The sequence below is a fragment of the Erinaceus europaeus genome, chromosome 10, assembly GCF_950295315.1.
Source record: "Erinaceus europaeus chromosome 10, mEriEur2.1, whole genome shotgun sequence".
NCBI lineage: Eukaryota > Metazoa > Chordata > Mammalia > Eulipotyphla > Erinaceidae > Erinaceus > Erinaceus europaeus.
Window position 1 is genome coordinate 53364439 of NC_080171.1, and position 25471 is coordinate 53389909.

Sequence of the window (25471 nt, forward strand, 5' to 3'; positions counted from 1 at the left end):
ATGATAAGATCAGATAAGAATGAATTTTTAACTTTTATTTTCTTGTTTCCACTTTTATTAAATTTCTTTCTTGCCCAAAACCTTTTAATTTCTCTAGGCTTATTATTTCATTTCCTTCAAGTCCTTGCTGAACATGAATATATATGGGCCCTGGGTAAGATCGATATGGTAAACAGTTCATTGTATTTGTATATTTTCTTCAAATTTGGGAACTAGCTACTCTATGTCCTGCTCCAACTTTCTAGCCCTATTCTCAATTCTGACACCATCTTCCTAATGAGATTTTTAGTCCATGTCCATGTTAGCTATAAAGCTCAAGCAAAAATTATTAAAGTCATGGGCCCCTAGGAACATACCTAAAATAGACTTCCTAGGGAGTCGAGCAGTAGCGCAGTGGGTTAAGCACATGTGGTGCTAAGAACAAGGACCAGGGTAAGGATCCCACCTGCAGGGGAGTCGCTTCACAGGCAGTGAAGCAGGTCTGCAGGTGTCTTTGTCTCCCCCTCTCTGTCTTCACCTCCTCTCTACATTTCTCTCTGTCCTAACATCAATAACAACAATAATAATAACTACAACACTAAAACAACAAGGGCAACAAAAGGGAAAATAAATATTTAAAAAATAGGCTTCCTAGTTTCTTTCCATCTCAAGGTCCCTGTTTTCATCTGCTCAATTAAAAAATACTTTTCTAAAATATTTTTATTAGGGGGATTAATGGTTTGCAGCAAATACAATTATGGATACATGTATAAAATTTGGGAGAAGATCTTTATATGTCATAGATCAGACAAAAGACTAATAGTCAAAATATATAAAAACTCACCAAATGCAGCAATAACAAAGGCCCTATTTAAAAGTGGAGAGAGATGAACAGAATAATTACCAAGGAAGAGATCCAAATATCCAACATACATACACAATGCTCCAAGTAATTATCAGAGAAATGCAAGTAAAGACAAAAATGAGGATACCACTTCACCTCTGTGAGACTGTCATACATCAGAAACAATAGCAACAACAAATGCAGGAGAGATTATGAGGGCAAAGGAACCCTCTTGCACTGCTGAGGGGAATGTAAATTGGTCCAACCCCTGAGGAGAGCAGTCTGGAGAACTCTCAAAAGGCTGGAAATGGACCTTCCCTATGACCCTGCAATTCCTCTCCTGGAGATATATCCTAAGGAACTGAACACACCCATCCAAAAAAGTTTTGTGTATATCTGTGTTCATAGCAACAAAATTTGTAATAGCCAAAACTGGAAGCAATTCAGGTATCCAACAATGAATGAGTGGCTGAGGCATTTGTGGTATATATATACAATGGAATAATACTCAGCTATTAAGAATAATGAATTTGCCTTCTTTACCTCATCTTGAAAGAAACTTGAAGGAATCATGTTAAGTGAAATAAACCAGAAAGAGAAGCATGAATATGGGATGATATCATGATAGATCTAAGTTGAGAAATAAGAATAGAAAGGGAAACCCAAAGCAGAAATTGGACTGGGTTTAATGTCAGAGTTAGAAATAGGACTAGAAAGCTGATCAGAGCAGAGAGTAGCTCCCAAATATGGGAAAAGTAATTTATTTTTAAGAGTGCAGAGGAGGTGGGAAAGGGACTAGACCATCACTCAGATCTGGCATATGGTGGTGCCAAGTGTTGAACCTGGGGCTTCTGGGGCCTCGGGCATGTTAGTATTGTGCTCTAATGTTGAACTATTGGGTAGTCGGAAGTCATGACATACTTTTCTATCATTTTCAATGCAAAATGCATCATGACTTTTCCAACAATCCAGTAGCACTCTATTCCAAGAATGGTTCTCTAAATGCTTGTTTCTGTGCCTGACTTCTTAGAGGTGCTTGATTCCTCATATTATTCCTGATAAATTGACAATCTTACCTTTATTTCCATTTCTCTAATTTTCCTTAACTATAAGCAGATCCTAAACTAGGGATAATTTCCTACTGTGTATAGGTCTCATTAAACTGTGGCACAGATTTACAGGTTAGGCTCAGGAGTAACCTCTAAATCTTTTCAATTTGCATAATTTAGCACTAGGGTAGCCTGGCTAATGCTGATTTGCATAAACAACATTGCTTCCTGCAGTATGCAGAGTCCCGGCTCCCAAGGCACGACGTACCACCAAGGCTCTACAGTATGTGTGTCAGCTCTCTCAGCACTTTTGCTCTGCTTGGCTGTCAAGAAAGTCTTTTTCAATACAGTGTACCATGAACTTTTTGTAAGCATTCTATTAGCACATATAATTTACTATTTCACTCCCTTTTGGTATCTCTTGTTCATGTATATGTATGTGTATATGTATATGTATATGTATATGTATATGTATATGTATATGTATATGTATAATTTTTTTATTTATAAAAAGGAAACACTGACAAAACCATAGGATAAGAGGGGTACAGCTCCACACAATTCCCACCACCAGAACTCCATTGCCCATCCCCTCCCCTGATAACTTCCCTATTCTTTATCCCTCTGGGAGTATGGACCCAGGGTGGAAGGTCTGGCTTCTATAATTACTTCCCCACTGAACTTGGGCATTGGCAGGTCAATTCATACTCCTTAGGTCCACTTGCACATCAGAGGTCAGGCTCAGGAAAAAACTAGTATAGTAATGGGCCCTTTGCAATATAACTAAAATAGGCCCACTAGCTATCTTCAAAATGGAGACCCCAAATCTTCATCTGCAATATTCCAGCCTTTAGGTTCATGATTAGTCAACAATTTATTTGGCTTTATATGTTAACTCTTTTTTTCAGTCTCTTGTTCTTCTAGTTAATGTTTGCAATTATAAGCAATACTAGTTTAATGTGAATGTTGTCTAACACAAATATGGACACTGGCATCCCATAGTAGTTCTTATGGATTAGGTGATCATGTAGGTGTTCTAAATAGGTACAAATTGTATGTTTTACTTGACCATTTAAATAAAAATGTCAACCTGAAAGAATTCTACTGGACAACTAACTAGTGGTTTCTCAAAAAGAAGTGTGCTTACCAAGAGTCAGAGAAGTCATCTTAAGAAAAACTAAGTGTAGTTTACTATCAAAACTTAGGAGAGAGATAGCATAATGCTTAGACTGTCATGCTTGAGGCTCCAAAGTCCCAGGTTCAATCCCCCCTGCAACACTATAAGCCAGAGCTGTGCAGTGCTCTGGTAAAAAAAAATATATAATAATAATAAATTACCTAAGGATTTGTTTAAAATAAAGACCATTTCTTCCATGCCACCACCTGAGATTCAGGTTTACTATGTCTGGAATAGAACTTAATATCCACTTCCGTGGGTCAGGTGGTGGCGCAGTGGGCTAAGCTCATGTGGTGCAAAGCACGAGGACCGGCATAAGGATCCCGGTTCAAGCCCCCAGCTCCCCACCTGCAGGGGAGTCACTTCACAGGCGGTGAAGCAGGTCTGCAGGTGTCTATCTTTCTCTCCCCCTCTCTCTCTTCCCCTCCTCTCTCCATTTCTCTCTGTCCTATCCAACAATGAACAATATCAATAATGGCAATAATAATAACCACAACGAGGCTACAACAACAAGGGCAACAAAAGGGGGAAAAAATGGCCTCCAGGAGCGGTGGATTCATGGTGCAGGCACCGAGCCCAGCAATAACCCTGGAGGGAAAAAAATATATATATATATCCACTTCCATTTTTCCTAATAGATAAGAGGGCCTATTGATTAAGAGACATTGTTTTCATTATAAATTTATATCAGTTATAAATACTTCAAACAATGGATCTTGAAGGTTATAAGAAAGCATGAGCAGCCTGTACTAAGAACAGTGCCTATAGACTGGACAAAAGGCCATTACTCTTTAGCAAATGCTCAATATAATTAATTAAGGGCTGGATTTAATTCAGTGACATTTGAATTTTATAGCTATACACTTGCAGCTATAAAAAGCCACCTTTATTAAAAATTCCTACAGGAAAAATAACTTGGTAATTGTGAGTCTGAAACTCTCTGGTCCCTAACTTGCTTTTCCCCATTGGCATAGTTGTTTTTATTACGTGAGGCAACTATTATATTATTGCAGGACAGATTATGTTTTTAACAAGTGCCCTGGGGATTTTAAGGGAGTCAGTCCACAGACAAGGATTTGGAACTCCTACAACAAGTACTGAAGGTAAGATTTCTGGGATCTAGCTCCAGCCTTATACTTGCTTACTCTGTGACCTTGGACAAAGCATGGAGACTTTCTGAGTTTAAGTTTTTTCCATCTATAGAAAAAATGCAGGTTCTTTACTTGTCTGCTAGCATTATGGAAAAAAAAAACCCTCAGAGAATGTATGTGTGTGCGCGCACACACATGATGTTTGAAATTGCAGACCTACTATGCACCAGGACTAGGTAGAGAATGAGAGAACGTGTCACCTGTGTTTATGGAGGTTGCACAGTGAGGGCTAAAGGCATGGGGGTAGAGAACATACAAAAATTAAGATAAAATCTGATAGGTCTGCTTGTGAAGGAATTTTAGTTTGTAATAAACTACATAGTGACTGACAGATGAATGAATGGTTGTATGCATTGGAAAGAGTGAAGAGGAAAATCTTCACTAGGAAGTAATATTCATGAAGATGTGAAGTGACCAGGAGACAGCCCTGCAGAAGTCCATCCCTGGGTGATCCTAGGGAAAGATAAAAGCTGGGACAAATGTACTGATATCCTCAGTAAGAGACAGAAGACCAGTGTGGATGCAACACAGTGATTAAAATAATACTATGTGTGCTTGTGCGTGTCCGTGGGTATCCTGAAATGGACGCAAGGACATCCCATATAGGATTGGCTCACGCCTTGTACCCAGTACTATTAGAGTAGTTTCTGACCACCCTCAATCCTCATAAACAGGGTAGAAAATGAAATAAAATGAATGAATAAATGCAGGTTATTTTTTTTTTAATATGGAGCACTTCACAAGTTTGTATGTCATCCTTGTGTGGAGGCCATGTTAGTCAGTCTTCCCTGCAGCATTCCAATTTTAGTATATGTGCTACAAAAGTGAGTAGAAATTATTACTTAATATTAGCAGTGTTTGAGGTTTTATTTAGATAATTTATGACACTTTCAGGCTAAAAGCTTTCCACAGAAGCTCAACTTACTCTTTCAATTAGCCTATGGTAAAAATGTGTAGTATATTATGCTTTCATACACTTTGCAAGAGTTGACCGAGGACATACTATATGCTGCCACTCAGTGTCACTTTCAACTGAATCTTCCCACTACCTCCCTGTCTGAACTACTCTCACATGTAATTATTATTTTTATTACTTGTATTTGTTTATTATTAGATAGAGACAGAGAAATTGATAGGGGAAGGGAGATAGGGAGAGAGACAGAGAGACACAGGCAGTGCTGCTTCACCACTCAGGAAGCTTTCCCTTTGCAGGTGGGGACCAAGAACTTGATCAGTAAAAAAGAACCAAGAAATATTCATAAAATCTTTCTGATTTAGGGGTCAGACTATGGTGCCCCAAGTAGAGTGCACACATCACTATGCTCAAGGACCCCAGTCCCTACCTACAGGTAGGAAATTTCAGTGCTGCAAGTGTCTCTCTTCTCTCCTCAGGTCCCTTCCTCTCGCTCTGCATTTTTCTCTCAGAAAGGAAAAAAAGTGGGGGGTAGAGAAAAAGAGAAATTAAAAAGGAAAAAGAGAGAAATTATGGGATTAGTGGAATTGTGAAGACATCAAGCCCCAACAATAACCCTGGTGGGAAATAAGTATATACACATATATGAAAAGTAAATAAAAATTTATGCCCAATTTATTGGTAATCGTACAAAATGATTCAGTGGAGGAAAAAGTAGTTTCTCAGTAAATAGTAATAGAGAAATTAGACACGTGAAAGATTTGTGTAATTTGGGTCAAAATTTTGACCCAAGTGTCATAGTGCACGCACACACACACACACACACACACACACACACACACACACACCTTAAAATGTATCATAGACTTGAAATGTAAAGCTATATACTTTTAGGAAAAATATTTTCTGGATATAGATCTAGATAAATCTTGGGATTAATATCAGAATCAGATTCCTTCCATGGAATCTTTCATGAAACTTCTTCAAAGTTGAAATTGTCCCTGAACATTGAAGAATTGTAGACTAAGAAAATCTATGTAAATCTCATATTTGATAAAGGGCTTGTATCTAGAATTATAAAGAACCCTCTAACTCAGCACAAAATAAGTTTCTACCTAGAAAATGCTAGAATAATATGAAGAGACAGTTTGTCAAAGAGAATACAAAGATAGAAAATAAGTATATGAAAAGACAACATTAGTTATTAGGGAAATGGGAACTAAAACCACAATGATAGATTACTACACTGATATTAGGATGGCTACAATTAAAACTAACAATAATACCAAAGACTGGCAAAGACGTAGAGAAAATAGATCACTCAGATATTACTGGTGGGAATGTGGCATGATACAGTCATTCTGCAAAAAACATTCAGCACTAGCTTTGAAAACTACACGGGGGGGGGGGGGGGCGGGGCAGTAATACATACCAGGTTAATCCACACAGCGCCAAGCTTTATAGACCAGCTCATGCATCTCGGTATGAACCACCGGCTCCACACTTGTAGGGACGGGGGGGGGGGGGGATGTTGCTTCACAAGGGGTGAAGCAGATCTGCAGGTGTCCGTCTCCCCCCCCCCCCGCCTTCCCCTCCTCTCTAAATTTCTCTGTGTCCTATCCAATAACAACAGCAACAACAATGGAAAAAAGATGGCCGCCAGGAGTAGTTGATTGGTAATGCAGGTACTAAGCCCCAGCAATACCCCTGGCAGCAAAGGAACAACAACAAAAAGACAATAACAACAACAAAACTAAATACACAACTACCATATAGCCTTGCATTGGCTTCCTGGAAATTCATCGGATAGAAATGAAACTTATACTCAAGCAAAAACTTGTGCATGGAATGTCTATAGCAGCTTTATTTAAATAGCCGAAATCTGGAGACAACCTGAATATCCTTTGACTGGTGAATGATTAAACAAATTGTACATCTGTACCTCAGAATTAACTATTGATAGACACAAACATAGCACAATATATGAGACTCTCCAGAGAAGCATTCTGATTGAAAAAGAAAAAAATAAATAAAATGACTGAATTATATAAGTGGAGAAGAGATCAGTGCTTGTGGAAGAATGAAGGTGGACTTGGAAGAGCTGAATGAGTCTTACTAGAGACAGAAGTGTTAGTTGAATTGTATCAGTGGAAATCCCGGGTCAGGGTGTTTTATACACTAAAGTTTTTGTGAAATGTTACTATTGCATGAAACTAAGTAGAGGGTAAACAGGATTGTTTTGTTTTATTTTTACAACTATATGTGAAGCTATGTGGAATATGATTCAGGGCAGTATTGGTTGAGCACAGGATCTGCTAGTCTGAAGCACCAGGTTTGATCCCTGGCACCTCCTATGCCAGAGCTGTTCAGTGCTCTGGTTTCTGTCTCCTTCTCATAAAAATAAAGGCAGGTGAGGTAGCATAATGATTATGCAGAATACTTTCAGGCTTGAAGTTCCTAGAATCACACATTTAATCTCTGGCACTACTGCAAGCCAAAGCTGAGAAATGCCCTGGAAATAAATAAATAAATATAAATAAATAATAAATAGGGGGTGGGTGGTAGCACAGCGAGCTAAGTGCACATGGCGCGAAGCGCAAGGACCAGTGTAAGGACCCAGGTTCAAGTCCTGGGCTCCTCACCTGCAGGGGAGGGGCTTCACAGGCTGTGAAACAGGTCTGCAGGTGTCTATCTTTCTCTCCCTCTCTCTGTCTTCCCCTCCTCTCTCGATTTCTCTGTCCTATCCAACAACGAATGACATCAAAAACAATAATAACCACAACAAGGCTACAACAAGGGCAACAAAGCGGTGGGGGGGATGGCCTCCAGGAGCAGTGGTTTCATGGTGCAGACACTGAGCCCCAGCAATAACCCTGGAGGCAAAAATAAATAAATAAATAAAATTATAAAATAAGTAAGCATTTTAAAATATTCTTTTTTACTTCCTTTATTGGGGGATTAATGTTTTACATTTGACAGTAAATATAATAGTTTGTACATGCATAACGTTTCTCAGTTTGTCACATAACAGTGCAACTCATACTAGGTCCTCTGTCATCCTTTTCCATAATTTTTAAATATTCTTGTAAAAATAATACACCCTTCAAATGCAATGTGTATGCTCATTTGTTAATTTAGTGATAAAATACAAACCATTTCAATTTGTTTGATACCATGTCCTTGCCTCATATTCTTTAACTAGTTTCTTTTCTTTTTAACAATTTCATGGTAGGCTGATAAGTGGGTGAGATAATGATGGTTTTTATATGATAAAATTACATTTTTCCCCATTAAAAAATGGCTAGAGCTTTAAAAAAAATGTGTGTATACCAGTAGTTCATTGATTTGGGTATCCCCATATTTCAATGGAAATCCCCAAGTTCCCAGTTTCCACCTAATGAAAGCTCACATTCCTTCTCATCTGCAGGAAAGCCACTAGTAAAAAACTCCCGAGTGACTGTGGTCAATCTGGAGGAGCCTGCCATCACTGCAGATGTAGGAAGCACCATCAAGACACTGCCAGGAGTGAATGTGACAATTAACTGCCAAGTTGCAGGTGAGAAATGTATCCATATGTTAATTTGCTTGTTTACTTATTAATAGTGATAGCTTGTGGGGAGGATAGAAATATACTCTCTGCTCTGAGGGATTCAGGGCTAATTGAAAAACTAAGTCATAAAACCTCCATTACTCTGAACATGAGAAAATGCTACAGCAGTTTAGTGGAGGAAAGTAGATGTGAACCTGTGTGTCAGAGCTGGAGCCATATATTCCACCAACTGGAGGTATAAGAGGCCATGTTGAGCATCTTGACAGTTGACATTGGTAGGAATAAGAATGGGGAGCAAACAACAGCAAAACAAAGAATTGGCCATTAAAGTGATTAAGAGACTCAGAAGATAGTGGGAAAGTGTTTACCATGGAGAACTCCAGATTCTAAAACTGCTTTGGCCAACTCCTCCGCACCAATTGGGGTTTTAGATCCTCAACTTTATATAGCTACTCACACTTGGTAACCTCATTGTAAGATCTAATTGTTGTTTCTGCCTATGTGCACACGCATTACATTCCTTACTTTTTATTTTTATTCATGTCATTTGTATTAATCATGGCTGACTGAATCTGTACCTTGGTTTTTGTGCTTTTTAAAAAAATTAGATATTTATTCAAAGTATGTGGGAGGAGGGTCTGATTTTGATTATAAAGTTCATCTGTGAATTTACTTTCAGCTCATCCAGTAAAAATAATGAATTTTAATGATAAGAGAAATAATGACTACTTAAACTATTGCTGGTTTACATGATTATAAGGTTACAGGAGTATAGTTCCATACCGTATTCACCAACAAAACTCTGTGCCCCTACTCCCCACCAAATATTCCATAGTCCTCTCAGAGTCTTAGAAACAGTCTGGCTACTTTATTTATTTATTTTTGTAAATCCATGCTTTAATTCTCTGAATTCCAAATATGAGTGTAACCACTGAGTACTTTGTCTTCGCCTCTTTACTAAACTCAGCATAGCATCTTCAGTTTCACCCACTTTGTCTCAAAGGGCACAATATAATTTTTAATTGCCAAATAGTATTCTATTGAGTATATGTCTCATGGCTTCTTACATAAATGTTTGCTACAACTCTCTATGGTGTAATTTTAATAACTACAAAATATCCTTGTTTAATAATAGTATGTAACAGGGGCCAGGTGGTGGCACACCTGGTTGAGTACACACATAACAATGTGCAAGGGCCCATATTCAAGCCCCTGGTCCTCACCTGCAGGGGGAAAGCTTCACAAGTGGTGAAGCAGGGCTGCAAGTGTCTGCCTCTCTCCCTTTCTATCTCCCCCTCCCCTCTCAATTTCTCTTTCTCTATTCGATAATAAATAAATAAATAAAATTAAAAAAAAATATTATATACCTTGTATAGACTATCACATGGTTTACATTACATGCTTCAGTTAGCAGATATCCCTGAAATAATTTTTGTACATATGTTCTTTCAGCTTATAAAATGTTGTCTTGAAAATTCTAACTCTTAAGTATAAAAGTAAGGAATATGATGAAGTATTGTTTGTTCATTTTTTGAAAAGTGATCTAAGGTGGGGGTAGATGACATAAAGGTTATGCAAAAAGACTCTCATACCTGAGGCTCCAAAGTCCCAGATTGTCCCCCCCACCACCACCCACCTACATTGTACCATCATTAAGACAGAGCTGAGCAGTGCTCTGGTTAAAAGAAAAAAAAATGATGTAATTCACTGTACAACTCCCATAGTCTTTCCATGTCTAGGAGGAAGAGATAAAAATATGGTCAAAAACTGTATTATAAATCACTAACCACCCACCAATAAAATGGGAAAAAAGCTGCTGTTTTAACAATATATATAATGATGTATATATGCAGATATCTATAATTATGAGATAATCTTGGCTACCAATATTTTAAGGTGACTGAAACTATATAGTATTCATTTTTTATTTTATATAGTGGTATTGGAAAATGTGATTGTAAGTGAAAATGCTACATAAACTGAAAGGAGACATAGAGTTAAAAAGTGAGTGATAAGTCCATACAAATATGTAAGCTTATTTAAGCATCTCTCAATTATAAATGTGGAAAATATTTCTTTTGAGAGTGAAAAATCAAAAAGTATGGATGAGAATAAAAGGCATATTTTGTTAGAAAAACAATTCTCCTTTGCACTATGGTTAGCAATACTAAAGGAAATTTTATGATGTATCTACAAACAGAACATTTGTAGAATTCATAGGAAGTAAATGTTGATATTTTGCCTTTATGTCCAAAGAAATCTATAAAAAACTATTGGTTTTATTTTTTATTTAATATTTATTACTTTATTGGACAGAGACCAATAAATCAAGAGGAGAGGAGATAGAAAGATAGAGAGGAAAAAAAAACAAAAAGAAAGAGAGAGGTAGAGAGACAGACACCTGCAGCCCTCCCTGCTTCACCACTTGTGAAACTTTTCCCTGCAGGCGGGGAACAGGGGCTTGAGCCTGAATCTTTGTGCATTGTAACATATGTCCTTAACCAGGTGCACCATTGCCTAGCACCTCTTATTTTTTTAAGTATGTTATTTTATTATACTTACATTTGGGTAAAAATAGATATTTAAAGGGAGAGAAAGAGAGTCACTTGCAGCACCACCTCACCACTTTTGAAGTTTGCTCATGCAGGTGGGGACCAAGGAAGGGCTTAAACTTGTGTACTTACACAATGGAGAGAGAGAGAGAGAGAGAGAGAGAGAGAGAGTGTGTGTACACCAGATGTGTCACCACTCAGCCCCTGACAACTCTGTCTTGAATGTCTGACCATAGATGAAGAAAATTCACTACCAGAGAAGCAATATATATATATATATATATATACATACAGTAATTTGTGGTATTAGATTCTATGTATATATTTGACAAGTATATGAATTTACTTTAGAATAAAGTCATAAAACATTCTCATTAGTTTTTATAGAAATTTCTACTCATTCCTTTACATTTAAGAATGGGTAGTGAGTGCAAAATACTTTTTATCTTGATAAAACTGTTTATAAAGTGGAAACTGAAAAGGTTTTATATTAATTACAAATTCTATGCAGAATTGTCACTATGTATTTTATATACTAATTTTATGATTCCTCTTGTACTAAAATTCTAAAAACACTTTCCCATTAAGAAATTGTGGTGGCCAGAGTCTAAGCTGTAGCACAGTAGGTTAAGCGCACATGATGCAAAGTGCAAGGACCAGCATAAGAATCCCGGTTTGAGCCCCGGACTCCCCACCTGCAGGGATTCACTTCACAGGCAGTGAAGCCAGTCTACAGGTGCCTATCTTTTTCTCCCCCTCTCTGTCTTCCCCTCCTCTCTCAATTTCTCTCTGTCCTATCCAAAAACAACAACAGCAATAACAATAAATAATAACGGGGGCTGAGTGGTGGTACACCTGGTTGAACACACTTGTTACAAAATAATAACAACAACAATGATAAACAACAAGGGCAACAAAAGGGAATAAATGGCCTCTAGGAACAGTGAATTCATGGTGCAGACACTGAGCCCCAGCAATAATCCTGGAGGCAAAAATAAATAAATAAATAAGTTTATTTATTTATAGTGGCCAGAGATGTAGTTCATGGGGTAGGCCATGTACCCAGATTTAAGCCCTTATACTGTATGAGGGTTATCAGAGGAAAAGCCAGTGATAAGCAGTGATACTGTGTCTCTCCTCTACCTTTCTCAGTCTGTCCCTTTCTCTGTCCTTAAAGGTCCTGGAACAAGATGGCAGAGGACCTAATGGGGGCTGTATTGTTATGTGGAAAACTGGGAAATGTTACGCATGTACAAACTATTGTATTTACTGTTGACTGTAAACCATTAATTCCCCAATAAATTAAAAAAATAAATAGAAATGTGGCTTTGAGTGGTGAAAGCATGATTGTATAAGACCTCTGCTCTCCAAAAATAAATGTTCTGACCAACTATATCAAGAAAGTTATAGACCTACCAAAAATGTGTCATTAAATGACCATTTCAGATTAATGAGAAAAACATCTAGTCCAGATTTTTGTCTAGAGTGTAAAATGTGCAATGCATATTGGTTTTATTAAAAAGAAAAAAACAGTACGCAATGAGAAGATAATGGAGAAGAGAATATTTCAATCATTAGGAACAGCCTATGTAAAGGGCCTGATAGAACAGTAATGTTGCATTTGGCAGTATGGGGTATGACTGGTGTGGTTGTAGTTTGGAAAACAGAAAATAAAGTAGAGTGCCCTGTGGCTGGTGGATAAAAAAAGAATAGACTAGGCTCCAAGTGATTGTGTACCTGGTTGAGAACACATGTTACAATGTGCAAGGACCCAGATTCAAGACCTAGCCTTCCATCCCCTACCTGCAGGGGAAACTTTTGCAAGTGGTGAATCAGTGTTGCAGGTGTCTCTCTGTCTCTTTCCCTATCACCCCCTTCCCTCTCAATTTTTGTCTGTCTCTACCCAATATGTAAAGATTTTTTAGAAAGAACAGATTAAGTGAGATTTTTCTCGTAGATTAAGATATAATTTAGGGCTTTATTCTAAGAATAAAAGAAGAAATTATCTAGGAGATAAAATTGTCAGAACTAGTCCATACAGAAATAAATATTTCAGGAATCAGAATCAAGTGATAAATAGTCTCCCAGCCCAAAAGTACAAAGGATCAAAGGCAATAAATATCAGTGATCATTGTTTACCTAAGTTTCCAAAGACAAATGCCTGACTGTCTACACAGTTGTCCTAGCTCACAGAATGCTACCTCTGGGCTGTTGAACACATGCCTTCCAAGGTCTTCCCTGAAGTTTTCTTTAGTCTTTCAGCCAGAAGAGGGAAAAAAGAATAATGATAACGTGGAAAGTGGTAAAGATGATTTTTCAAGGGCCATACCCAGGAAAAGCAAACAGTAGTTCTCACATTCCCTATTAGTCACATGGTCACTTGTATCTACTAGGAATGCTTGTGTAGACATTCCTATAGCCGTGTCAGGTGTCCAGGAATACAGAAAGCAGGTTTTTGTGAACAGTTATCAGCATGTGCCACAGTCAATATAGAGAAACGTAAAGGTTGAAAACCTGCTTTTCAGAAAAATATGGTTCTACAGAATAAGTTACTATGCTTTTCATTTTCTTGCATCAAAGAAGCTTCTAGAACTTCTCCTGTCAAGGTGCACCTTTCAGTGGCTACTTTACCTTGAGAAGTTGAAAAGCTGCCATGGCATGAGCAGTCTTCCAAATATAACAAATAGTCTAGCTCACAAGGATATCCTGTTTGAGATTTAAAAAGAAGAAGAACCAGATTATAGCATTGCCTGACCTGGCAGCTCAGTGAAGATTAAAGGCACTAATCCTTATAATCATATCAAGTTACAACTCATTATGAGTAGACTCATTAATGGGTTCTTTCAAGAAACAGGGAGAGCATTGTGCTGTTGATAAAATAGATCACAAAGGGGGGAAAAATGAGGCAGGTTCTTTTCATCCCCTTATTTAGATACAGAGCATATCAGGGAGCCTTGTATATGGAACCTTTCCAAGTCTTTTTTTTTTTTTAATTTTTTATTTAAGAAAGGATTAATGAACAAAAACATAAGGTAGGAGGGGTACAACTCCACACAATTCCCACCACCCAATCTCCATAACCCACCCCCTCCCATGATAGCTTTCCCATTCTCTAGCCCTCTGGGAGCATGGACCCAGGGTCATTGAGGGTTGCAGAAGGTAGAAGGTCTAGCTTCTGTAATTGCTTCCCCGCTGAACATGGGCGTTGACTGGTCGGTCCATACTCCCAGTCTGCCTCTCTCTTTCCCTAGTAGGGTGTGTCTCTGAGGAAGCTGAGCTCCAGGACACATTGGTGGGGTCTTCAATCCAGGAAAGCCTGGCCAGCATCCTGGTGGCATCTGGAACCTGGTGATTGAAAAGAGAGTTAACATACAAAGCCAAACAATTTGTTGAGCAATCATGGATCCCAAGCTTGGAATAGTGGAGAGGAAGTGTTAGGGAGGTACTCACTGCAAACTCTAGTGTACTTCTGCTTTCAGGTATGTATTTTGCAGTAGTTTATGGATACGTGTGAACATAAGCTCTCTCTCACAGAAACTGGTGTATATCTAGGTTATGGGACTTTGTTAGAAAGTGAACTACCTGAGATGAAATTAGAGTGTACTATAAAAGGAAAGGTCTCACCCGAGTAATGAAGTTGAAGGGTTGTCATTCCACACGTGAAGTCTCTGGACACAGTCTAAGGTGAAGCATGTTGAGGTGGCAATCGTTGCGTTGGTTAGGTTGTGATCGGCGGATGCAATATTATTTGGTTTGTATTGGAAGATGCATACGGGAAAGTGGGCCCTATCCAAGGGTTCCAGGACTGGGGGAAGTAGGGGCTCTATAGTGGAGATGTGAGGTTCCTGCTGTCTTAGGGTTCAAAAAGACAATCGATAGTTAATGTTATCATCACATTATTTGGTAATTGGGTTAACTTTGAAAAGTCCTTTTGTTATGGTTTGCTGTACAGTATCCAGTATCTTGTATATAGCTGTGCTATTGGATGCTTCTAATCTACTTGGTCTAGGCTTTTGAGAGAGTCCGCATATCAAATACACAGCCTATATATTAAAAAGATTCAGTTTGTGTTTTGAGAAACTTTGAGACATACAATTGATTTTTCCCCCTCTCATATTAATTAACTACTGATTTATATGTCTACATTTTGCTAGGAGTGTACATAAACACCATTCCCACCACCAAAAGACTGTGACCCATCCCTCCCACCCACTCCCACCCCCCCACTGGCCCAGGAAGCTGCATGTCTACCTCTCACCACTGGGTTTTTACTTTGGTGCCCTACTTATAATTTGATCAGGTCCTGCTTTTAGTTTCCCTTTCAGATCTTCTTACTCAACTTCTGTTGATCAGTGGGATCATCCCATACTCATCTTTATCTTTCTGACTTAGTTCACTTAACATAATTCCTTCTAGCTCTGTCCAAGATGGGTCAGAGAAGGTGGGTTCATTGTTTTTGATAGCTGCATAGTATTCCATTGTGTATATATATACCACAGCTTTCTCAGCTACTCATCTGTTGTTGGGCACCTGGGTTGCTTCCAGGTTTTAGCTATTATGAATTGTGCTGCTATGAACATAGGAGTACACACCTCTTTTTGGTTGGTTGTTGACTTTCATATTTTTTGCATGTTTGATAGCTAACATGGAGATGAATGGAATATTGTTTGGGAAGATGGTGTCAGAGTTGAGAACAGGGCTAGAAAATTGGGTTAGGGCAGAGACATCAGAGAGTGATGAATGGAATAGAAGCTTATACAATCCACTTCTGGGAGAGTGGGAAATGGTTCCCATGTCTTTTTTCATTACTGGGTTCTCTCCTCTCTTGTCTCCTCTTTCTTTTTTCTTTCTTCTTCTTCTTTTTTTAAATTTTCTTATTATCCTTATTTATTGGGTAGAGACAGCCAGAAATTGAGAGGGATAAAGCCAGAATTGAGGCAGATAAAGAGTGAGACAGAGAGACACCTACAGCCCTGCTTCATCACTCACAAAGCTTTCCCCCTGTAGGTAGGGACGGAGTGAGATGGGGTTTAACCTGGGTCCCTGAGTATTGTAACATGCGCACTCAACCAAGTGTGCCACCACCCAGCCCCTCCTCTTTCTCTCTGTCTCCCATTTTCTCCCTCCTATACATCTCTCCTTGCCTCTGGCTGCCCTGCAGGACAGGATCTGATCAGAAAAAGTTCATCTCAGGAGTCTTATGATAGCACTGTTCGTTTGATACACAGAGAGCGCAAGCTTCATAATCTCTCCCCACCCATTCACCTGGTCATGATGCTTTTGTTGGAATTGAATGTTCATACAACCCAGTTCTTTTGCTCTTTCTCTCTTGCTGTGGAACAATATTAGACCTTACTGTGTGCTTGCAGCCCACAGGTCTCCTCAAAGGCAGGAGCCCATGACAAGTGCCACACAGAAACAATCTGTCAAAAGGGAAGGACTTATATAGAGTCTCATGAGTCTCATTTTCTCTTGTGCTTTCAGAAGAGAAGTGACTGGAATATTGTCTGCAACTTATTTTTCAAAGACATTTTTTTATTGCTGGGGTGCAGTGTTGGCACTATGAAATCCACTGCTCCTGGTGGCAATTTTTCCCCATTTTATTGGATAGAGAAGGGAGAAACTGAGAGAGAAAGGAGAGGTAGAGAGGGAGAAAGATAGACACCTGCAGAGCTGCTTTGCTGCTATGAAGCGTCCCCCTGCAGGTGGAGAGCCAGAGGCTCAAACCCAGATCCTTGCACAGATCCTTGTCCTTAGTATTATGTGCTTTTAACCAGGGGCACCACAGCCCAGCCCCTCTCCCCCTTTCCCCCTTCTCTGATATGATTTTAAAGTGAAAATTTAGCCCAGCATCCAAAGCATCCTGATGTTATTACTCTCCCTGGTGCTACAACAACAACAACAACAACAAAATCAGCCCTTTGTCTCTCACCTGCATCTTTTTTCCAGGTGTATTTAGAGATCATGCACTAAAATAAACAAGGATAAAAATATGCTCATCCTTGATGGGACAGAGGCCAGTGATATAAGTCTCCTCAGCACCTGATCGCTTTTCTCCAGCCAGTTTTCTGATCTTAGTGTTTCACCATGAATTATTAGGTAGTCTAAATAAAAGTGAAGGCCAGAGTCTCTTTCCTGAACAGGGAGAAAAGCCCTACAGACTAGCCAGACATTGCAGCCACCCATACCACTGGGTAGGGAACATACCTGAGAAAGCAGAGCAGCCAGGATACTGATAAATTTTAGTGAGGAAGCCAGAGTGCACCCTCCCATACCCACCATTCTTCCTGCACTGGAAACAGCAAACAACTAGAGCCATACTGAGGGCTGCTGAGCTGGGTGTTACATCCAGGTGATAATTTTGTTTATCAGATTCAAGGACAAGTAACAGGCACAGAGGTAATTCCTTGAGGCGTTTATATCCTCAGCAGTAAGCTAGTCACAAAGACTAACACTTACCCTTACTTTTAGAGGAAGCACAGAACTAAATATCTGGCTTTCTGAGGGTTCCTGGTTTTGGCTTCACTCACTAGGATTTGAAATATTAAACCTGCCCTGGCTGTGTGCCCCAGAGTGGGTAAACTTTGTGAACTGGGTCAGCAAAGGTTGGCACTTCCTGCTTTCTGGGGACCTCTGGATTATATACCATGGACTGTGTCTCACCTCTCACCCAGAGGTCACTTTCTATGGGATTCTTTCTTTTTTTTTTTTCTAATTTTTATTTATAAAATGGAAGTATTGCTTCCCTGCTGATCATGGGTATTGACAAGTCAATACATACTTCCACCTTCTGTACCCCATAATGACCCTGGGTCCATACTCTCAGAGGGATAAAGACTAGGAAAGCTATCAGGGGAGGGGATGGGATACGAAGTTATGGTGGTGGGAATTGTGTGGAGTTGTACCCCTCTTATCCTATGTTTTTTATCAATGTTTCGTTTTTGTAAATAATTTTTAATATTTATTTATTTATTTATTCTCTTTTGTTGCCCTTGTTTTTTTTTTTAATGTTGTAGTTATTATTGTTGTTGTTGTTGGATAGGACAGAGAAATGGAGAGAGGAGGGAAGACAAAGAGGGGAAGAGAAAGACACCTGCAGACCTGCTTCACCACCTGCAGACCTGCTTCACCACCTGTGAAGTGACTCCCCTGCAGCTGGGGAGCCAGGGACTCGAACCAGATCCTTAAACACTGTCCCTGTACTTTGCACCACCTGCGCTTAACCGGCTGCGCTACCACCCGGCTCCCTAAATAAAATTTTTTAAAAAATGGAAATATTGACAAGACCAGAGGATAAAAGGGGTACAGTTTCACACAGTTCCCACCACCAGAACTCTGTATTCAATCTCCTCCCTCGATAGCTTTCCTAGTCTTTATCCCTCTAGGAGCACAGACCCAGGATCATTATGGGGTACATAAGGTGGAAGGTCTGACTTATATAATTGCTTCCCCGCTGAACATGGGTATTGACAGACCTATCCATACTACCAGCCTGTCTCTCTCTTTTCCTAGTGGGGCAGGGATCTAAGGAGATGGGGGTCCGGAACACATTGGTGGGGTCATCTGCCTAGCAAAGTCAGGTTGTATTGTGATAGTGTCTGGAACCTGGTGGCTAAAAAGAATCAACATATAAAGCAGAGCAAATTATTGACTAATCATGAACCTAAAGGCAAAAATATTGCAGATGAAAATTTGGGGTCTCCATTTTGGAAAAAGCTAGTAGGTCTATTTTGGGTATAATTCCAAGGGGCCATGACCCCCTGTAGTTTTTGCCTGAGCTTTATATCTAATATGCAGGTGACCTAAGTTATTGTCTGGGGAGATTGGAAAAAGGACTAAAAAGTTGGATCAGGGAAGAGAATATCTCCCAAATATGGGGAAAGTGTATAAATATTGTTAACTGTAAACCCCCTCAGTTTGATCTGGGGCTCATATTCAGCACAGGAGACGATCTATGTAAACTCTGCATCCCTGTAGGTCGGAGCTGACACTCTGTTTATGGGAATCTTTCTATGTAGAATATCTCAGAAGGCCAGTCCTAAACTGAGGTCCTGCTAACTAGCTTGTCAACCACAGGGAAACTTCCTAAACAATTAAAATTGTGCCATTATCTTAGTATATTCAGGCTTATACAATAAAATATATCATTGACTGGATAGTTTCAATGACAGAAGTTTATTTCTTATGGTTCTGGTGGCTGAGGGTTCTAAGACCAAGATGCCAGCCCATTCAGCTACTACTGAGAATTTAAGGACAACTACCTTCTTGCTGTGTTCTTACGTGGTGGAAAGAGAAAGTGTTACTTCTCTGGTCTCCTTCATAGGTATAATCCCATCCATGACAAGGACCTCCTTTTTCTTGAACTCACTAACTCCAAATATTTCCAAAGGCTCCAACTCCTAATGCCACCTCGCTAGGGATTAGGACTCATACATATGAATGAGGGGAGTAAAAATATTCAATCTATAACTACCCTTAGAGGGAAAAACCTAATTTTCAGGCTGGAGAGATAGCTCACTGCATAGAGAACATACTATAAGAGAACATATATGTGATGAGCACGGTCTAGGTTTGAACCCCAGTGCACCACATGGGAGTGTAAAGACTCTAGGGAAACTCTAGTGCTGTGGTATTTATCCTCCTTTCTGCTTCTCTCTCTAAATGGAAAAGTGAGGCAAGAATAATAAAATCACAAGTAAAGTCACACATGGGCAAGACCTTTAGCTGTAAAAAAAAAAAAAAAAAAAAAAAAAGGACCTCATTGCCAAAGACAAAAACATTCTTCCCAACTCTCTGTCAGACATTAAACTTGGACTGAAGAGGAAACTGTGATCTCTCCTCTCTCTTTCATAAGAGGTGAGAGGGAAAGAGAAATTGAGAGAGAGAGAGAGAGAGACCCTTGCTTTGCTGCTTGTATAGCTTCCCCCATGTAGGTAGGGAAGCTTGAACCCAGGTATTCATGTTTGCTCTATCAAGTATGCCACCACCCCCTCCATTAACTTTTTATTAGGATTCAATACCCACACTGAAAAGAGTTTAATGTACTTATAGAAAGTGCATATACTGTGAAGGTACTAAACCCACCAAATCTTTCCAGAAGTCAAGAAACAGGTTCTTACTTGGAGCCAAGTCCCTTGTCCCCTCAGAGTAACCACCACCCCGACTCCTAACAGCATGTTACCAGTTGTTGTGTTATACTTACAGAAATAGAATTACTTAGTGTGTCTCTTCTGTGTGTGGCACTTCTTACTCAACATTACATTTGTTTCATGTAGTTGCCCTTCCTTTTTATTAATGCGTAGACTTGTTTCTTATGCTTTATTCTCCTCAGAATTTAAGGACCTGGTTTTCACTTTGGTAAGTGCCCTTTGCCAGCTGTCTGCTTTCTCTTCTTTTAACTTACCCCACTCCACATATGCCATTAGTAACCTTTTTAAAACAGCACAAAATATCCTGAAACAACTGAGAGGTTAAAGGCATTATTTAATTTGGCCAAAAATTGGTAGAAGATCTAGACCGATCCTTTCTGCAGAGCAACCCTTAGGAGAGCCTGCTAAATGTCTACACATATTCCCAACCCCAGATTGCTAGAATGTGTTCAGCTAATGAATTTGTTTTTCTTCCTAGGTGTGCCTGAAGCTGAAGTCACTTGGTTCAGGAATAAAAGCAAACTGAGCTCCCCTCTCCATCTGCACGAGGGCTCCTTGCTGCTCGCAAACGTGTCCTTCTCAGACCAAGGCCTGTACTCCTGCAGGGCAGCCAATCTGCATGGAGAGCTGACTGAGAACACCCAGCTACTGATCCTCGGTAAGCAAGCGGTCCCTGGAGCCTCCCATTGGGAATGATGGTCTACTCCATCCTCTCCCTCCTCTTCCCTGATCCAATTAAGGTCATAAAGGTATAATCAGTCACACTACTCCCCATCTTAAGGCCTGACAATAGAAAGAGCAGACTGGGGTCAAAAGATACCATCCTAAACTTGACTCTGGTACTTACTTACTGTGTGATCTAAGAAAAGGTATTTAACTAAGCCTCAAATGTTGGGAACTGACTTCTTTGAGAATCAGGTGGAAACAGTTGACTAGTCCTTCCTGAAAGATTCATGTATGCAAAATTTTTCATGTGATTTCAGAAACTCCAAGTCCACATACCCAACCCCCCCACACACAGACACGCATACACACTCCATTTTAATTGATCCATGCAGCTATACCAGCATGCCACAAAGTGGGCAACTTGCAAACAACTAATGTATTTCTCATACTTCTGGAAATTGGAAGCCCAGGATCAGAACACCAGAATTATGGCATTCTTGTAAAGGCCTTCCTTCATAAAAGCATTAATCTCAGTCATGAGAGCTCAGCCCTCAGGACCTAACCACCTCCTAGAGACCCCAATTCTTAATTCCATCACCTGGGGTGGTTCTGATTTTAATATCAGTTTTGGGGTCCATAGCAATCTAAGTCATAACACATAAAAGCCTCTGCTTAAAGAGTCTAACACAATTTCTAAACTGTTGGTCTATACCCTTGGGCCCAGATGCTATTCCCCTACACTAACTGATGGTTCTTACTAGTGGGATTTTTCTCCCCCATTGCCTATCCTTGCTACCTCTGCTAACAGAGCTACACAGGTGTTACTGTGGCTTTGCCTATAAAGAGCATGTTTGTGAGTGAGTTCTTGCAATATTCTAACTCTAATATTGTATGACCATGACCTGGTGCTTGATGAACATAATATATTCCCTCTTTTTAAATTCATTTATTTTATTATATTTGTATTTATTTGTTATTGCATAGAGACAGAAAGATATTGAGAAGAGAGAGGGAGAAAAAGCAGGAGAGAGACAGAGAAACACCTGTAGCACTGCTTCACCACTTGTGAAGATTTCAAGTGGGGACCAAGGGCTTGAACTTGGAACCTGGATCCTTGTGCACTGTAATGTGTGTGCTTAACCAGGTGTACCACCACCTGGCCCCCATATATTCCCATTTTTAAAAAATATTTATTCCCTTTTGTTGCCCTTGTTGTTTAATTGTTGTAGCTATTATTGTTGTCATCATTTTTGGATAGGACAGAGAGAAGTGAAGAGAGGAGGGAAAGGCAGAGGGGGGAGAGAAAGATAGATACCTGCAGACCTGCTTCACCACTTGTGTAGTGACTCCCTTGCAGGTGGGGAGCTGGGGGCTCGAACTGGGATATTCACTCCAGTCCTTGCACTTTGTCCCACCTGTGCTTAACCCACTGCACTACCGCCCAACTCCCTATATTCTCATTTTAATCCAACATGTTGATGGGGGAAAACCATTATTTAGACTTCTAATTTAGTAAATCTGATCAGAAATTTTATTTTTCTAATCAGTTTGATATCTTTTCATCATTTATTTTATAAGAAAGGGAGAAAGAGAGAGACCAGAACACCACTCAACTCTGGCATATGGTAGTACTGGGGACTGAACCTGGAACATCTGGGACCTCAGCCTGCAGATCCAGTTCTCTGCACTGACACAGTTCCTCAACTCCTACAGTTTGTTAGTTTTTATAGGGCCTTTTTGAACATAGAAGTAATATATCTTTTTAAATCAGAACAAAATGTAGCTTAATGTTTAAAGGGGGTATTTCATATAGAAATCTGGAGTTTCATGCCAAATTCCATGCTTAGTCTGTAACTTGAACAGAAACTTGAAGTAAAAAGAGATAGGTTTTCATAAATGTATTCAAATATCCAATAAGTTAATATTCATTAGATGTCAGCTCTATGTTACATGAAGTGTTCTGAAAGAAATACAAAAATTGACCTCTAGAGGAAGGAGAGACTGCAAAGCAAAAGGACAGAAGGATGAGGGCAAAGAAATTGCACAGCATGACTGACAGATGCAGTGGGTCTTCTCGGAACCCCAGGTGAGACTAGCATCTAACCCAAAGGGACCAAAGTAGAACATTCTTGCATCTTTCCAGGAGGGTGAAGTGTCAGGTTGAAAAAAAAATTGACCTCAATCCGTAAAGAATTTACAGTTTCCCTAGAAAGAGCAAATGGATAGCCACCAAAGGGAAAAAGTATGATGGAAACTATAAGGACATTAGGAGGGACTGATATTTGACCCAAGGAGATTCAGTGGTTTTGAATATAGGATATAACTTTCCTTTTTGGCTCTTAGTAAATAAGCTAAGAGTTTTATATTATTTTTCTTAATGTAACTCCAAGGAATAAACCCAGGGCCTCACATATAACAGGATGTGCTCTACCAGTTAAGCTACCTCCAAGTCTGAGTTTTATATTCTTGATGGATTATTAAATTCCAGTATTCTTAAAGGAATATTAGAAAAGGTAGAAGGAGAGGCTAGGCTTGAATAAACTATCATCTTCAGCTCTTAAAACCATGGTGTTTCAAGTTCCTTCTCACACTATAGATACACAAAAATGTCAGTTTCCTCACTGTTTTCTATATGCCAAGTGCAGTTAAGAGCAAAGAAAACAGAGCTCTGCTTCTGAAGTAAATTCAGATACCATTAGGATTCACTCACCTGCCATTCTTTACAAATAACTAACAAGATAACGAGCACATAGTAGCCCCAACCAAACACTGTCTAGGTGACCATCAATTTTAAGGACAAAACTTCTCTTCCCACTCTAACAAATGCACTAGAGAAAGTTGGAACCAGCCTTAGTTGCAGTGTTTCAGGCAGAAGGGAAATGGGATTCTGTTTTTCTCAGAGAATCTCAGCTCACCCCACCAACCACTTCAGTTGGCACTTGCCTTGTCGTCAATGGGAAATATACACCACTCTATTTTCTCTTTATTGTTGTTGTTGTCACTTTGTGTTCTAGATAACTGTGGCCCCTTGATGACTATATCCCTGACCCTTTCTAAGACTTCGGGTTACACATTTGCCTTGTCCTGCTTGGCTTAAAAATCCAAAGTTGCAAAGCAAACTTGCAACTTTACAACTGGGCCTTTATCATAGAAAAAGCCACTTAAAAGGAATTGTTTAAATAAGAAATTTCTGCATCATATCTCCATCTTTGAGGATAACAGCACAGTTGCTCCATTTAAAGGATTTTATGAGTTAAAGGTGTAAAGCAGTAAATACAGTACAGCATGGTGACTATCACTAATACTGTTTGATGATAGAAAAATTGTTAAGAAAGATCCTGGGCTGGAGAGATGGTTCACTTGACAGGGCACATGCCTTACAGTGCCCATGACCCAGTTGAAGTCCCAGCACCATGTGGGAGATGCTATGACTCCAGTGGAAACTATGGTGCTGTGATATTTCTCTTCTCTTCCTCTGTCTCTTATCTATATAAGTGAAAAGACAGGGAGATGGCTTAATAGTTATATAAAGCTTTCATCCTTGAGACTCCTGGGTACCAGGCTTAATCCCTGGCCCCACCATAAGCCAGAGCTAAGCAGTACTCTGGTTAAAAATAAAATAAAACAAAATTAAAACTAAAAGTGAAGAAAGAGGGTACAGGAGATACCATGATGGTTATACAAAGAGACTCTTCTTCCTAAGGATCCAAAGTCCTAGGTTCAATCCCCTACAACACTATAAGCCAGGACAAATTTTTAAAAAATAAAGAAAGAAAAGGAAGATAAAAGGCAGCTTAGAGTGGTCCGGGAGATGGCGTGGTGGATAAAGCACTGCACTCTCAAGCATGAGGTCCTGAGTTCATTCCCTGGCAGCACATGTACCAGAGTGATGTCTGGTTCTTTCTCTCTCCTCCTATCTTTCTCATTAATAAATAAATAAAATCTTTTTTAAAAGGCAGCTTAGGATGGTAAATTTTCACATGTTTGATGCCCCAAATTCAGAAAAATAGATTGTTAGTCCGAAGGATTTATGTCATAAAGAGAAAAATTCTTTTTTTCTCTTTTTTATTGTGTGCATATTAAAAAGATGGATGTTAACTGAACCAATTCTGGTATTCATTTCACAATATGTGTAAACCAAATTATGTTGTACAGTTTGCCTTAAGCTTATAAAGTGATGTCTGTCAATTATGTATGGGGGAAAAAAAGAATAAAACAATTTAACATAGGACGTGGTATGTAGTAAATGCTAGAAGTGTTGACTTTTAGGGGCAGGCAGTGGCATAACCAGCAAAGAGCACAACGTACCATGCTCAAGGACCTGGGTTCAAACCCTGTCCCCTTCAGCCCCGAAGTGCAAGCAGTAGGTGTCTCTAATTATGTCTCTATTTCTCTCTCCCTTTTTCTACTTCTGTCTCTGTCATAATAGGAAAAAAAATTT

At 39.4% G+C, this 25471-nt stretch overlaps 1 protein-coding gene and 1 non-coding gene across 5 annotated transcripts in view; one reads left to right on the forward strand and one right to left on the reverse strand.

Moving 5' to 3' along the window:
* Positions 1-25471, forward strand: part of ADAMTSL1 (ADAMTS like 1) — a 1221418-nt gene that overhangs the window by 1106717 nt on the left and 89230 nt on the right. For all 4 annotated transcript variants that reach the window (XM_060199610.1, XM_060199611.1, XM_007535759.3 and 1 more), the window contains 2 exons: positions 8541-8669; positions 20843-21022. In XM_060199610.1, the coding sequence (XP_060055593.1) occupies positions 8541-8669; positions 20843-21022 (309 nt within the window). The remainder of the gene's footprint in view (positions 1-8540; positions 8670-20842; positions 21023-25471) is intronic.
* LOC132541078 (U6 spliceosomal RNA) lies at positions 4922-5032 on the reverse strand. The gene has a single exon (XR_009552259.1). It is a non-coding gene; the product is annotated as a U6 spliceosomal RNA (small nuclear RNA).